Source organism: Ornithorhynchus anatinus, chromosome X1 (genome assembly GCF_004115215.2).
Source record: "Ornithorhynchus anatinus isolate Pmale09 chromosome X1, mOrnAna1.pri.v4, whole genome shotgun sequence".
NCBI lineage: Eukaryota > Metazoa > Chordata > Mammalia > Monotremata > Ornithorhynchidae > Ornithorhynchus > Ornithorhynchus anatinus.
The window spans coordinates 85,444,678-85,461,561 of record NC_041749.1 but is presented as its reverse complement, the minus strand read 5'-3'; the positions used below and the strand labels follow the sequence as shown (position 1 = coordinate 85,461,561).

At 43.7% G+C, this 16,884-nt stretch overlaps 1 protein-coding gene and 1 long non-coding RNA gene across 6 annotated transcripts in view; one reads left to right on the top strand and one right to left on the bottom strand.

The window, feature by feature from the left end:
- Positions 1-151: 151 nt before the first annotated feature.
- LOC103171120 lies at positions 152-14,260 on the top strand. The gene is made up of 3 exons (XR_486599.3): positions 152-578; positions 12,522-12,585; positions 13,405-14,260. It is a non-coding gene; the product is annotated as an uncharacterized LOC103171120 (long non-coding RNA).
- Positions 3,033-16,884, bottom strand: part of RHOA (ras homolog family member A) — a 66,568-nt gene continuing 52,716 nt past the window's right edge. For all 5 annotated transcript variants that reach the window (XM_029050739.2, XM_029050736.2, XM_029050738.2 and 2 more), the window contains 3 exons: positions 14,255-14,375; positions 8,436-8,566; positions 3,033-4,306 (listed from right to left, as the gene is read on the bottom strand). In XM_029050739.2, the coding sequence (XP_028906572.1) occupies positions 4,133-4,306; positions 8,436-8,566; positions 14,255-14,375 (426 nt within the window). In that variant the 3' untranslated portion in view covers positions 3,033-4,132. The remainder of the gene's footprint in view (positions 4,307-8,435; positions 8,567-14,254; positions 14,376-16,884) is intronic.

The following is a 16,884-nucleotide window of genomic DNA, read 5'->3' as shown; positions in this document are numbered from 1 at the left end:
ATGATGTCTTGTTTTCGTTTCGTTCTGTTTGGCTCTGCCGTCTGTCTCCCCCGATTAGACTGTGAGCCCATCACTGGGCAGGGATGGTCTCTCTCTGTTGCCCAATTGTCCATCCCGAGCGCTTAGTCCAGTGTTCCTCACATAGCGCTCAATAGATACGATCGAATGAATGAATGAATGAATGAATGAATGAATGAATGAACCTAGCGGCGGCCATTTATGGTGCCGGCTGACTCTGCTTCCCCCCCCAACTCCCTCCAGCCCGGCCCGTTCCTAACGAAGCAAAGAAATACCCACGGAAATCCAGCAATCCGTATTTACCGGAGCGCTCACTCTGTGCGGAGCACCGGATGGGGGCCATCTCCGGCGCTTCTTTCCCATCGAATTGGAGAACGCACCTCCGACCGGACTGGGAGCTCGCTGCGGGCAGGGATTGTCTCCGTCTATTGCCGTATTGCACTTTCCCCATGTAAGCGCTCCATAAATACCATAGAATGAACGAACGAACGAACTGGATACGCCATCGGAATATGGCGTTCTGACCCCAGCTCCGCCACTCGCGTGCTGTGTGACTCTGGGTAAGTCACTTCACTTCTCTGGGCCTCATTTACCTCATCTGTAAAATGGGGATTATGACCAAGCACCATATGGGACATGGATCGCGCCCAATTTAACTTGCATCTACCCTGGCACTCAGTACAGTGTCTGGTACATAGGAAGTGCTTAACAAATGTCATTTAAAACAAACAAAAAAAACAGGATACACCCTCAGACTGTCGTTTTGTCTTCTGAGGCAGACTCCTTTTAGGGCTGGACGTGACAGCATTTAGAGAGCAAATGCAATTTCCTTCACTAATGATCTGGTACCTTTTTCTGGTAAACCCCAGAAAATGGGAGAAAATGGGGGTGCAGACACACAGGAGTGCTTCTCCAGGGTTGTAATTCTCTTTCAAAATACTCGTTGGATGCAAAGCAGGATGGGGAAGGGTGATGGATTATTTTCTATCAGCGATTTTGCTTTTTAGTGATTAATAAAAATTCCGGTTTTGACCTAGCTGAGAATTAAGACCAAAAGTGACAGTTCTGCCCTAAGATAGTACTTTACTATCTTTACTTACTTTAAGATCTTTACTATCTCAGTACTTTACTAAGATAGTACAAGGACCCAAAAGGACTTTATGTATTTTTCTCACATTTTCCTATTATCCCTGTGAGATGAGCATATATAGAGAAGCAGTGTGGTCTAATGGCTAGAGCACAGGCCCGGGAATCAGAAGGACCTGGGGCCTAATCCCTGCTCTACCACTTGTCTGCCGTGTTACCTCGGGCAGGTCACTTCACTTCTCTGTGCCTGTTACCCCATCTGTAAAATGGAGATTAAGACTGTGAGCCCCATGTGGGACAGAGCCTATGCTGATTTGCTTGTATCCCCCTCCCCAGTGCTTAGTACAGTGCCTGGCACATAGTAAGCACTTAACAAATACCCAAATTTTTATTGAAGAGGAAGGGTCCACAGCAGGTGTTAGAGTTAAGGCTGGAATCCAGGTCTGCTCCTGCTTACTCTTTCCATGGAAGGGAGCTACGCAAATGTAAAACATAAATTACAGGTTCATGATACTGCAATATAATTTCAGGGCCAAGAATAGGCCTCATACTCAGAATTATATCATAATATCTTTCCAGGAAGTTTTCAATCCTAAAATACAATGCAAATCATGGGAACAATATGAGTGATATTGAAGAAATGGCTGAAAAAGGGTATTCTAATCAGCCTGTCGTCTGTCAGTCATCTTTGGAGTGCCTACACGGGGGGTCAAGGAAATTGCACAACCTCTGTCCAACATCTGGACTGGTTTAATCGAAGATTGACATTTTTAACCCCGGAAGTCTCAAAGGCACGGAACCATTCAAATTCGAAAGAATCCCTTTTTACCTTGAAATAGAGAAACGTGTGGAGTTCTGGAGGGAAGTTTCAGACTGGGGGAGCTCCGTGGTCACCCTAAGCATCATCGCAGATGCATCAGAACTAAAGGGAGCCCTGCTGTTGATGCAGTGGATAGAGCCCGACCCTGGGAATCGGGAGCCTTGGGTACTTATAGCTCCGGCTCTGGAAGTTGAGGAATGCCTGCTGGGGTTTTGCCACCAGTGGTGAAGGTTTCTGATTGAAGAGCCCCCTAGGATGTCCTCCCAGGTGGACAGGACCAGTAGGAATCCAGCAAAATTCGATGGCCTAACGGGGGTGGCAAAGACGCCGGCGGCTATCTTGAAAAGCTTTTACTTCTCATGCTGTATTTTGGAGGTGACAGATCTGAATCCCCAGAGAGGAGACCACATTTGGGAACTAAGGCCATGTCAGCAGTCAAGAGAAGGAAAACAGCTAACTTCTAACCTTAAAGAAAGCTGAGCCCAACATTCTCCACATGAATATCCATCAGTTGTATTCATTGGATATTTATTGTATGCAGACCACTGTACCAAGCACTTGCTTGGGGGAGTACAATATAACATCTAAGCACACTGGCCCTTGGGTGGAGAGGTCTCTTCTACCACCCCGACCAACACCTGAAAATGAAAAAGACAAGGGGGCAGGGAGAGAGGAGGGGGGTTGGTGGTGGGGGGTGGCGAGAGAGAAAGAGAGTGTGTGTGTGTGTCTCTCAGACCATACTATTCCCAACAATGCTCTGGGAGAAGGGGAGAAAAAACTAGGTAGATAACTCCTATAAAGCTATTAACTCTCTCAAGTGGGGAGAGATGGTCAGATGAACCTTTTCAACTTCTTAAGCAATACTGTACTGCTTACAACACCAGGGAGACTGTAAGTAGTTGTCTAATCATGAACGGTTAGTGCTTTCCCCCTTTCAAAGCAGCTAGAGACCCCAGTCAATTCCTCTGGCCAGATAAGTAGCGTGTCTTCAGCGCCTAAAAAACCAATGGCTTGTTTTAAGATATCATTTAGCAATCTGTATTTGACCAGAGGCTACCCTGGGATGCACAGTCCCCAAGAGTAATCAATACAAACACCAGGATCCAGGGAGTTTTAGAAAACTGCCTTTATTCTATTAGTAGTTGGAAAAATTAACTGATACAGAAAAAGAAGAGTTTAGTTAGCTGGAATGAGAAATTTGTTGAGTAAAGATTTTGGCCAACGATGGAGATAACTCATTGCTCAAAGAATTCAGCAATCTGAGTTGGAGGCAACTGAGCAAACTTCTGAAATGGCCAATTACCTAAATGGTGAAACAAAGTTCTCATTCATTTAGCAAAGCTCCAGGGGCAGGCAGGTGCTGCCATATTGGTGCCAGGGGGAGTAAATAGACAAACTGGGATGTCTGAAAAGGACCTGAATGGCCATCTCTCTTTGAAGAAACTGGCAAAAGGGGGTTTCAGATGCTCTTTTCCATTTGACTACTTTCAAATACACGTTCTTCAAAAACAAACCAAAAAAAACAACCACCAAAAAACCAAAACCACTTTCTGCAGAGATTACAAGTGTAAGTATCAAGAAATCCAATTATACCAAAAATACTACATCTAAACTGGGGTAAATATATTTATTTTTTTGGTAGCATACATTAAGTGGCACTAATTACACAGTAACTATAAGATAACTAATATGAAACCACAGAACTGTAACTTTTCCACAGCTGCCTAGGGATCAGTCCTTTCAGGCTGACTACATTTTCACACACTTGAATACCCCAGAGCTACACCAATGAAAAACCGTACAAAAGACACTGTTCTGAAGTACCTCCGGTCCCCAGAGTGCCTTGCAGCTGATGACAATAGGACAGGTTAGTTATAAAATAGTTACAGCCCAATCCACAAGTTACCAGCTTTATTCTCTTCCTAAAAAGCAAGAAATGAAAGAATTTTATTGAATTAGTGCCAGGCGTGTTGGGTGGGAGTACAGAGGGAGTTTATTACAGGACTTTCAAAATGACCCTGGAGTGCACAGATGTATTGGATGCAGACTGCTGTTAACAATCATGATTGGCTTCTAAATACTGGTAGCAAGATGATTTGTAAATCTCAAGTAAATTATAGATAAATGAAAAAGGCCAGTAATCATACACTAAGGTTAATAAACAGCACTTCAAAAGTTAACCGAGCAAAGGCTGTTCTCTGCCACATTTTACAAGACAAGGCACCCGGACTTTTTCTTGCCACGTCTGGCTTGCAAAGCCGCTCTTGTAGCCATTTCAAAAACTTCTCTTACACCATCTTTGGTCTTTGCTGAACACTCCATGTATCCAAACGCGCCAATCCGGTTCGCCATATCTCTGCCCTCTTCGGGTTTCACTGGTTCCTGGTGGGGGGCGGGGAGAGAGAAAGAGGGGAAAAAAAAGGGCGGGAAGTTCAATAATCGATAAGTCTAACAGAATAAGTTACAGCACGCCTCAAAAGCTGCTAACAACTCCCCTAAACTAGCACTTCTCTCCCTGTTCCATGTAGATTAAAACCTGTAGATTAATTAATTATGGTATTTAAGTGCTTACTATGTGACAAGCACTGTTCTAAGCGCCCATTAAAACCAGGATCACTGTCCTCCCTCCATTCTGTGGGAATCAGCAACCTGCATATCTGAAACCAGCCAATGTAAGACTGGAAGGCTGGAACCTAAGGCTGGAATGTAAGACGCATAACTGTGTGAAATATTAAAAATGATGCTGTTCACAAAGTTATTCAGACCATACGACGCAGGTGTAGCTGGAAAAATGGGCCTCTTTCCATCTGAGTCAAGGATGACCTCCGGACTGTAAAGCTCAATGTGGGCAGGGAAGATGTCTGCCCACTCTGTGAATTGTACTCTCCCAAGCGCTTAGTACAGTGCTCTGCACATAGTAAGTGCTCAATAAATACCATTGACCGATCGATCTCATGGTGGCTTGCCTGCCGGGGCAAAAGTAATAGACTTAGTTTCATGAGACATAGAGATATCCAGAAGAGGATCTGAGGAGTTGGGGGAGAATCCAGGGTGAGTCGAACGGGCATTTGAGAAAAATGCTGGGGGCAGGCCAGATTGCCCATCAAATGAAGACACTGACGGTTGGAGATGCCAGCCTACCGAGGAAATTGGTTTATTGGAATATTTAGCGGCTCATGAGGACCTCACTATCATTGGTATGTCAAAGACCTGGAGGAAGGAAGAGAACTTCTGGGATTCAGTGCTGCAAAATTACCACTATAGTAGAAAAGATTAGGCATATTGGTGGAACTATGATATTTTATATGAAGGAGAGCAAACAGATACATAAAAATCTTACCAGATAAGAGAAGCGCTTGAAATCCCTTTGGCTAGACATTCCAAATTTCAAACAAAAGGATCACAGTAAGAGTGTTCGGAGGACTAGCTGACCACATTGATGAATGTGATCACCTAGTCATAATGGGAGCCTTCCATTATGCTCACAAGGCTAATTCATCAAAATAGAATAACTCATCAAGGAAGGAAAATGGAGGCAAGAATTTGAATATGATAAATGACTTTTCTAGAATCCAAGAGGTAAGATAACATACAGGATTTAATTCTGAGTAATGATAGGCACTGATGCAAGATGTATGTGTGTGGCTCAGTGGAAAGAGCACAGGCTTGGGAGTCAGAAGTCATGAGTTCCAATCCCGGCTCTGCCATTTTTCAGCTGTGTGACTTTGAGCAAGTCACTTAACTTCTCTGTGCCTCAGTTACCTCATCTATAAAATGGGGATTAAGACAGTGAGCCCCATGTGGGACAACCGGATTACTTTGTATCCCCCACCCCCCCAGTGCTTAGAACAGTGCTTGGCACATAGTAAGCACTTAACAAATGCCATCATTATTATTATGTGGGAATGTCATTCTGTAACAGTGATCGCACAGGAAGATTTCATCCAAATTCATACATGAAATGACTGGGCCTCAATTTCATCCTTCTAGGAGTTCTCAAAGAACTCAGAGAGGAAGTTCTAGAACTCCTGGAGAATATATGTAAAATCTTGTTGAAACATCACTGTTTCAACGGGCTGACATCATCACTGTAGTTTCCACCTGTAAGAAGAGGTGTGGAAGTGACGCGAGAGGTTCTAGGCTAGTGAGGGTCACTTCCACATCTGGCTGCTTACTTGTTAGGAACTGATAAATTCAGCATAAGTGGTTTCTTGGAAAACACCATTTTCAAGGGGGAAAGACAAAATGGGTTCTTTAAGGGGAAATAGGTCTCACTCATCTATGGGAATTCTTTGAAGGGATCACGCCTGGGAATAAAGGGGAACTAGTAGATATAACAGAAGTAGATCTATGAAAGGTCCTTGACAATGTTCCACAAAGAGTGGGGATACAAGACCTCTTAAGGGCTGAAGTGTAAATAATGGGACTCCCCCTGCCCCCCCAGGGATGAATTTTAGAATTAGTTTTGTTTAGCATCGTCATTAAATGAGCTGGAAGAGAGAGTGGGCTGTGAGCTCTCCATGTAGGAAGAGGACACTAAGCTCCTACTGGTGGCAAAATGCTATTCAGATGCAGATCAACAGCAGGAAGACCTAAAAAAGCTGAAATAGTTGGCTGAAAAAGGGCAGATGAGCTTAAGTGTGGGCAAATGCTAAGTAACATCTAATGCTAAAATAATCAGCACCAACTCCACTGAAGTTGGTAGGGGGATAGAGCAGAGCATGCTCCCTCCACCCCTCAAATCGGCACTCTGGGGGCAAAGCTATTAACTTTTCCCCCCTAGTTTTTTGGACGGGGAGGGTAGCAGTAGCTAGCTCACTCCACCAATTCGAGCCGGCCAGAAGTGGAGCGTTCCTGAAACAGTGGTTCCTCTCATCTCTGGACTGGACTCCCAGCCTTTCTATATCCCTTACTGACTCCAGGGACGACGACAAGAATTTCCACCCCTAGAACCACCAACCTCACAGATTACACACTCCTCAAAATTCCACCCAAAGTTCACCACTATACTCATAAAGAAATGTAGGTACCTATGTTAAAAAAAAAAAATCCAAATTATTTTACAATGCTGTTTTCCAAGCTACCAGGGCTCATTAGACTGTAAGCTCTTTGAAAGCAGACTGTGGTTTTTACTTATATTGTGGGTTCCTAAGCATTTAGTAAAATGCTCTGCACACGGTAATAATAAATACTGATTGAAGAAAAATCTTGGAGTCCATTGTTGGCCGTTCTAACGAATCATTGGTTCGATGTGTGCCGGCAGCCGAAAAGGCCAACCAAGTGCTGGGCATCATTGGGAAGGGGATAGAAGACAAAAGGTAGAGAGTTATACCACTTTACAAAACCATGATGAGGCCCCACCAATTCTGGTCACTGCATCTTAGGAAGGACATGGTGCAGTTGGGGAAGCTAGAGGGCAGCCACAATGATTGAGAGATGGAAAAATCTGCATTTAAGGACAGACCAAAAACATCAGGACTCTTCAGTCTGTAAAGATGAAGGCTGGGGCGGCGGGCGTGGAAGAGAGAGGGGAGAGACACATAATTGATGTTTACAAAATTTGTCAGGACAAATACAAAATTACTCTTTAGTATATCCCGGAAAACTAGGATAAGGGGGCACAAATTGAAGCTTGAACTCGGTATGTTCCAAAAAAAAATTCTTCATTAAGAGAATGGCACACATGGAATACACTGCCATGGGAAGTCATGCAGGATGAAAATAGTGGGTTTTAAAGGGTTCTGGATAAATTTAAGGCCAAGATAGCCATAAAGGGTTCCTAGGAGGAAAAGTTAGGGTTATGGCTCACCCCTAAACCATTAAGATGGATGTCAAGAAAAGCAATCATCATATGGTCCTCCACGTATTCTGATACCAACAATGAAGACCAAAAACTGGCTCAGACCCCTGGACTTTGGTATAGCATTTGGTACGGGTTGAAAAAACAAGCAGGTTTATTCTTCTGTTACCCCCAAGATAAATCTTTATGTATAAATCTAATAGAACAAATCATTAAATTCATGTTTGGCTCAGATGTCACTTAAAAGAGTCTTCTGGACAGTTACCTTTAAGAGAGCTTTATCATGGCTTTAGGGAAAAAAAAAATTGCTCACTAATTTTAAGTAAAAACAGGCTCCTCCGTCTCTAACCCTGTCAGGTGATCACTATTACATTAATTGATAAAAGCAAAAACTACACTTTCAACACAGTGATGGCCCTGCAAACTAAGGCCTGCTAAAATTCCTCTTTGTAACGGTCAGGGAAAGGCTAACCTCTAAGAAGTGTAGAAAAAAAGGAAGGAGTATTTCTTCCTTCATCCACCAAGGAACCAAATAGGAAGGCAAATAAAAGCTAAATAAGAGTTTTATACCGTAGACCTTAACTTTATTTCCTGTGTGTTGAATTTTCTCTTAGCACCCCTGAAAAAGTGACCAAGAGGGCCAGTTGACAGATAATGATTGATTGACATCAATCATAAATAACAGCCAATATAATTCCCAAAGCAACTTGCCTGCTTCATTTTAGCCAGTTCCCGTCTTGTGTGCTCATCATTTCGCAAGTCCTTCTTGTTTCCTACCAGAATGATGGGTACATTCGGGCAGAAATGCTTCACCTCAGGGGTCCATTTTTCCGGGATATTTTCTGGAAGGGGAGGAAAAAAAATTTCATCAAAATTTTTAGATTTAGAAAAACTTGGTCTTAATTACAGCTTCCCACGATGACCTATTTTAAGTGTAAATTTTCTTAATGCTGTTTTGTTTTCCAATAAACTAGCAGGCTCTCACTTCTCCCCACTCCATAAACTACACAAAGGCCCTAAAGTGTCCGAATGAAGGAGCAACCCACACCACCATTTCATACTGATTCAGTGCCGTGATGTGTTCTAGGCCCAGAGTCCTAAATGCTTCACCGGAAAATGGAATACCCATTTCCCAAATAGCAAAAACATACTCAACATATGTGAAGAGACCTGGGGCTCAGGCCTTCTTCTCAAGACCCAACAACTGGGCATGTATGCGATCCTCCTTGCGCCCCAGGGGATGATATGGAGCCCAAATTCCTGGGCTCAGCTTTAGATTTTTGGCTAGTACTCAGCTCTACATATTTCCAATTTCAAAGATTCCCATACTGATGTTTTACAAATCCACAGTACGTCGCTATTTTTTACACTTTACAGTAGAAGACTTTATAAAATTAGAGCTCTGGATCTAAATGCTTATTTCCTGCTTCAAGTGTAGCAATCATTTAAAAAAAAATATTTTGTCCTTTAGAGAGTATTTCTTACAGAATTGAATCTTCTGCAATAGGACAGAAAAAGAGATGACTTTTTCGATCATGATGTGGGTATTTCAGAGATTGAGAGCTTTCAAAGTTCTCTAGTGTTCAGTGACTGTAGTTTACTCTGGAGTGCCCAGAAGGTTTTTTTTGGCTTATTTGCACAGATTATTTTCTTCCCCTTTAGCCTCTCACCAAGTATATACAGACCTGCTTCTGAGCAGTCGCTATAATAATGCCTTATGTTAGGAGATACGAACATTTGCACACAGATTAGCAGTATTAAGGTGGCCCATGGCTGGAAGTTTTATAAGACCAAGTGTTCTCTGGGCAATTATGTGACTAGTTCTTTCTTATGCCCAAACAGAGAAAGAACATTTTCTTTTCTAAGCAGACCAATGCAGGTTGATAGGGCTAAGGAGGAGGAAGCACCAAAATTGGGACAGTTGGGGCTTGAATGTGCTCAATCTCTATGGTAGGGGTCCCTCAGTTGCAATTTTCAGGGAGTTCCTGGGTCTAATGCACATATCTCAAGTGCCTAGGCTTTTGGGATTAGTTACAAGTATTTGGCTAGTTTTCAAATGTGCAATGTTCTCATCACGCCTCCCCATTCTCGTTTCACCTCCCCGATTCCCCCAACACACTGCTTCTTGTGGAACCACGCCCCAAGGCCCAGGAATAACTTGGTCGTTTCCCCTCTGGCAGGCTTCTGTTTACACTCTAAAGTAGGGGCAACAATAATATGAAAAAATCTATTTGGTTAAAGGTAAAAAAAAAAAAAAAATCTCAATCACGGGTGAAGCAGTAAAGGGTAGTTCGAACAAACTGAATTTTAGCACATTTATCAATTTGAGCCGACATCTTTTTCAGGTTGCCGAGTCAAAATATTTGCATGCACCAAAACCCAATGAGCCATGTCAAGTGGACAGAATACAACAGGTAGATTGTGTAATAAATAGGGCAGGCATCCTATTATCGCAGAGATCACCCATATTAGGCTGCTCAGAAAAGAACATGCCCGCTCTCTGTTTTGGTGTAACTGAGCAGAGATCATCATTTGGGCTTATTATTATTACTGACAATAATAATATAGTATTTGTTAAGCATTTAACTATGTGCCAGGCACTGTACTTGAGACTTGGACCTGATGATCTTTGTAAATTTATGGGAGTTCTCACATCTACCACACTCACAATGGCAGTAGCTGGGATGGAGGGAGTGACCCACTTTGGGTCTTATTTCTGACAGGAACCATTCCCCCTCCCCGCTCTCATTAATTGGATTGGCTGCCTTCCCTTGGTCGGCCTCTTTATCCTTCCTTAGCCCTTACAATTCCAATGCCAGGTGGGGAGTTTCAGGAGATGCTAGGGATCAGCTGCAGCCACCGTGCATTACCCTTGACATCAGGCCCTCTCCTGCTTTCTCCGCTGTGGCAAGGTGAGAGGATGAAGGGGCAATATGCCTTCTGAACTGTTAGAATGTTGGGGTTGGGGCGGCTGTGACTGACAGAAGGAGGTGAGAAACATGAACTGTTTCTTTCACCGTTTTGTAGCTCCCACAGGATTTATTCTTGCCTTGCCCTTTTGGTTATTGTTTCCCCTTTTCTTATAAATCCATTCCCCACTTATTCTTAGATTGTGAGCCCCCTGAAGGCCGGGCACAGTGTCTATTTCTCATCCATGTACTTTGTCCCAGAGCTGAGTACAGTGTTCTGCAAACAGACGGCAGATTAATAAATACTATTACTAATAATTATGGTATTTGTTAAGCGCTTACTATGTGCCAAGCACTGTTCTAAGCACTGGGGTGGATACAAGGTAATCAGGGGCTACTACTATGAATATGCAGCAAAACTGCTCAGGGACCCCTCTTCCATTCACGGCCTATACCCCCTAGGGGACATTCAGATGGAAGAAAGAAGTTACTATAAGCAACTAAACGGCAAGAAAATTGTCTTTTGCCTTCTCGGATATTCCAGTACTAATTTAGGCAAATATATATATGTCATCTGGCCCCCGAGGACCTGCCTTCAATCAGCAAAGGCAGCAGTGCAGGCTGTAAACTGAAACCAAGGCAAATAGCTTTAAAAAGGAAAAAGAAATTAAACAAATGGAACAGGGTGGAAAGCTTTGTTCCCTAAGGTTTTCAGGCTGAAGATCCGGATCATGCCCAAAGAGTCACAATACAAATGAGCAAGTATGGTGAGATTAAGGGGGGAAATAAACCAAAAAAACACATACTGCACGGCAATGGATGAGCATCGAAGGGGCAGAACTTGGAAAAATGTGCTTGCCAGCCCACCAATGACTACATATTCAACCTTGGAAATAATCCTGGGCTGGAACTAAGAATTGAGGAAATTGTTCCAGTCTCCCATTCTAAATCGTTGATTTGGGAATGTTACTTCCACATACTCAGAAAGCTTATGATCTTGTACCCAGCACCGAGGTTCTAAAAACCGGGAGCAGACTCAATTTTTGGCCTCAGTGTCAACTGACAACAGAGCACAGAGAAATCAAGTTGTCCCAAATTTTATATGTAAGCCCTGCATTTCCAAATGGATTACAGAGGAGGAACTGGGTAAGGCTCTATAAAGGTCCTTCAATTCCTTTCCTCCTTGGGGTCAAGATTTTCTAGCGGCAGAAAAGGAGAGGAAGTTCTAGAAAGCAATGCCATTACTAACCCTCTCTGCCTGTCCTTTTCACTACTGTCTTCCTGGCATAAGGGAGCGAAAGCAGCTGACAGTGACACTGCCAGGACTTGTTGGCCTCAGTACCTATCTCCCTCGTCTCAGGAATCCATAAAAAGTTAAGCATTCCTATTATGAACAACAAGTCTATGGGAGCTCAGTGATTTTCTCTTTTTAATTGGCTCCATTTCTGAGTTTGAGGGGAGGAGCTCAAACTGAAAGCATACGTAAGAGGTAGGCTTTTTTGGTTTTGCTTTTGTACGGTATTTTTTTAAGTGCTTACTATGTGCCAGGCACTGTACTAAGCACTGGGGCAGATACAGGATCATCAAGTTGGACACAGTCCAGCTCCCACATGGGGCTCACAGTCCTAATCCTCATTTTTACATATGAGGAACTGAGGCAAGGACGTTAAGTGACTTGCTCAAGGTCAGACAGCAGACAAGCAGGATTAGAGCCCAGTTCCTTCTAACTCCCAGGCCCATGCTCTAACCACTAGATCACACTGCTTCTAGTTGTGGTTGTTCAGTCATGAATGCCACATCCCTCCAGCTGCCTTTGGCTCTCCAGAGATATTTTCAAAGAAAGTAGTAGGCTATTGTGTCGTTTTTCTCCCCTTTGTCTTCCATACAGGTTTCCCTCTTGCACCTTACTGCTCCACTAAGCACATCAAGTGGATAAATGTCAGCGGGAGCAGGTAAGCAATCTTATTCTACCTATTTTCCCAGCACAGGTGCCTGAAATCTTGATCCAGAAATCAGCCCCAGAAGTTTGACTACAACATGGAAGTTGGGTTGAAGAATCTTGAGTAATGCAAAAATCACATTACAGCAACCACTGATTCTGTACAAATTAACAGGAAGTAGTGTGGCTTCATGGAGAGAGCACAGGGCTGGGAGTCAGAGGACTTGGGTTCTAATCCCTGCTGTGCAATCTTGGGCAAGTCACTTAACATCTCTGTGCCTCAGATACCTCATCTGCATAACGGGGATTCAATATCTGTTCTCCCTCCTACTTAGAATGTGAACCCCAGGTGGGACCTGATTATCTTGTATCTACCCCAGTGCTTACTGCAATGCCCAGCACATAGTAAGCACTTCGATATTACAGATTATTATTACTACTAACAGGTCATGGAGCTAGATGGTTTGAAGGTAATACCAGAACTGACTCTTTTTTAAACACAAATTCTGGTTTTACTATATTCACAATTAGCAGACTGTTTCCTATTCTCCTGCCTCCCCTTGTTATTTTACCATATTAAATACTTTATTGCTGCAAACTCACAAAAGAGACACATAGTCCTCGTTATTCCACAAGAGACCCATCAGGTGGGAAGAACGTTCCTTAGGTCTTCCATTGTGTCACATCCAAGTCGTGTAATAAAAACATGTGTTATGCCAACTTGGGGGTGTGCCCTACTGAAAGACTAAAAAGTGAGGCAATTCAGCATGGTCTTACAGGGTAGAAGAACATGGGCCACGGTGAATAACATTCAATTTCCTCTTTCTCCTAGTGACGTGGGCAGAAGACAGTGGGTTAAGGTGTACTTTGACCACAGAATCAACTATCCCTCAATCTCTTCCATCAAGGTACCTTGCCAGAAGGTTGACTCATCTTCTCCCACCCCCCCATCCCTAGAGAAAATTTGAAGTGAAGGGATGTGAAAGGAAATAGTTATAATATCCTGTTTAGTGTTAAACAGAAGTGCTGCATGAACATTTTAAAGCGCTTCACAAGAACTTTTTCCTAGGGCAGCTGTTTAAAATAAAGCAGTTCTGGAAGAAAACTGTTGAGAAGCTTCCTCTAATGGGTGGTTTCCCATCTACCTAGCCCAGCAGAAGCATCTACAAACCACAATCACATATGTCACAGAAATGGGCAGAAAATGCAGGAAAAGCAGGAATGCTCATTTCTGGAACAATGATTCTTTCACAGAGACAAATGGTAGGTACTTACCTGGAGTGCAATTCTTCAGACAGGAGAACCTATGCTTCTGTTTAGTGCAGTCTCTACTGCTATTTTTAGAAGCTTCCCAGTTTCATCTCTACAACTTCCATGACAACCTTCCCTTATCCTCCCAAGAATTGCGCAACTTGAAAAGAATCTTACCACACAAAGTTTTACTTTCTATTTAGTGATGAACAGAGGAAAGAATTCAAGAGCGTTGCCCAGCATTCCATGTTATGACTAAACTGGAAGTTAATGTCAAACAAATACAGCTTCCCACTATTTGGTGTATGGAAAAGTCTTGGTGATATGATGACCGTGAGGCTTCTAAACACCCAAAATGAATGACCCGGACACCACCATATTCCTTAAACTATAAGGAACTGATATTTCTAGTGGGGAAAAAAGTTACTTACCTAAACTATCAGGACTATCAATTGAAAAGCACATAAGTATAACATCCGTATCTGGGTAGGAAAGAGGCCTAAGACGATCATAATCTTCTTGACCGGCTGTATCCCACAAAGCCAATTCCACCTAAAAGAGGATGAAAACAAGTCAGCCAGGTGGAAGTAAAGAATGAAGGTTGGGTGGTCAACAAATATAACTACAAAAGCTGAATAAACTGAATTGCCTAGAAACATTTTTCCACCAACAAGAAATGCTTGCGTATCAAAGAAAACTGTAAATTTCAATAAAAAGCTGTTTTTTGCTTTTAGATAGAATGGGCAATCTTTCAATTATTCAACAACTGTCCCTAAAATTTGGCCACTGATTTTATCTTTGTTCTCCTGTATCCATCAGTGATGTGGACTGACATAGTAGCAAGACCATGAAGAAGCCCATAACAGATTGTGGGAGTACACCGGTGGAAGGAGAGGTGGAAGATCTGACATGTCCTGAATGTTTTTGTAGAAAAATGATCCGAGCAGCAGAATGAAATGTGGACTGATGTGGGAAAAGACAGGAGGCTGGGAGGTCAGCAAGGAGGTTGATGCAGTGATCCAGGCGGGATAAGATGAGTGACTGTATTACCATGGTAGCAGTTTGGATGGAGAGGAAAGGGTGGGATTTTAGTGATGTTGTGAAAGTGGGACCGACAGGATTTGGTGATGGATTGAATAAATGGACTGAATGAGAGCGAGGAGTCAAGGTAACACCAAGGTTACAGGCTTGTGAGATAAGAAGGATGGTGGTGCCGCCTACAGAGATGGGAAAGTCAGGTGGGAGGACAGGGTTTGGGTGGGAAGATAAGGAGTTCTGGACAAGGATAAGGAGTTTTGGACATGTTAAATTGGAGGTGACGGGAGGACATCCAAGTAAAGATGACTTGAAGGCAGGAGGAGATGCAACACTAGGGAGAGGGAAAGAGATGGGGGCTGGAGATGTAGATTACGGTATCGTCCGTATGGAGTTGATAGTTGAAGCAATGGGAGTGAATAATAATAATAATTAATAATAATGATAATTGTGGTATTTGTTAGGGGCTTACTATGTGCCAGGCACTGTACTAAGCGTTGGGGTAGATACAAGTTAATCATGCTAGACACAGTCCCTGTCCCACGTGGGGCTCACGGTCTTAATCCCCATTTTACAGAGGAGGAAACTGAAGCATAGAGAAATGAAGTGGCTTGCCCAAGGTCACAAGGCAGACAGGTGGAGCCAGGATTAGAACCCAGTTCCTTTTGATTCCCAGGGCTGTGCTCTATCCACTAGACCAATATGTCTCCCCCAAGAGTTCTCTTAGGGAGTGGGCGTAGATGGAGAATAGAAGGGGACCCAGAACTGAACCCTGAGGGACCGCCCCCGAGTTAGGGGGTGAGAGACAGAGGAGTCCGGGAAGGAGACTGAGCGGCCAGAGAGATAAGAGGAGAAGCAGGAGAGGACAGTGTCAGTGAAGCTGAGGTTGGATACAGTTTCCAGGAGACGGGGGTGGTCCACAGTGTCAAAGGCAGCTGAGAGGTCGAGGAGGATTAGGATGGAGTAGAGCCTGCTGGATTTGGCAAGAAGGAGATCGTTGGTGACCTTTGAGAGGGCGGTTTCTGTGGAGGGAAGGGGACCGAAGCCAGATTGGAGGGGATGTCAAGGAGAGCATTGGAGGAGAGGAATTTGAGACAGCGGGTGCAGACAACTCGCTCAAGGAGTTTGGAGAAGAATAATAGGAGGGAGATGGGGTGATAACTGGAGGGAGCTGTGGGGTCAAAGGAGGGTTTTTTTTAGGATGGGGGAGACATGGTCATGTTTGCAAGCAGGGGGGAAGAAGCTATTGGAGAGCAAATGGCTGAAGATGGCTGTTAGGGAGGGCAGAAGGGAGGGGGCGAGAGTTTTGACAAGGTGTGAAGCATTGAAGTCGGATGCGCAGGTGGAAGGGGTGGCTTTTGAGAGGAGGCAGGCCATCTCCTCTAGGGAAGGATGGGAGAGCTGAAGAGGGGGGCCGGAAAGGGGAGGGACTGAGGAGGGGCAGGAGCAATTTTAGGGACCTCACACCTGATGGTGTCTATTTTCTTAATAAAGTAGGTGGCCAGCTTCTGAGGAGTTAAGGAACGTAAGCCGAGAATTGGAAGTGCTATTGAAAAGAAGGCACTCATTGAGAGGTTGCCTTTATTAGTACGACAAGTTTCAAAAGGGAATATTTTTCCTGCTCTAAGATGAGACACCAAAGATAGTTTGGCCCTAGGGCAGGAATGGCTGCCGTCAACTTATATCCGAGAAATACACCAGGGCATTCCACCTGGCATGCTAGTTTCTGCTGTAGATTTTGAGCTGTAGGATGGATGGGGACTGTATCTGACTTGATTACACTGTATCTTCCCCGGTGCTTTGAACAGTGCTCGACACATAGTAAGCTCTTAAAAACCATTATTTTTATTATTATTTACCACATTGGACATTACCGCCTGCCCCTCTGCTCTGGGTTCTATGCAGTTTTTCCTTCTATGTGTTTTATCACTTGTGGCTCCCTACTAGGGCCCCAAAGTAGTAGCCTTAAGGAGCAGAGTGGTAGTAACTCAGGAGCATCTGAGCTGCTGAATTGGCATGGGCCCCA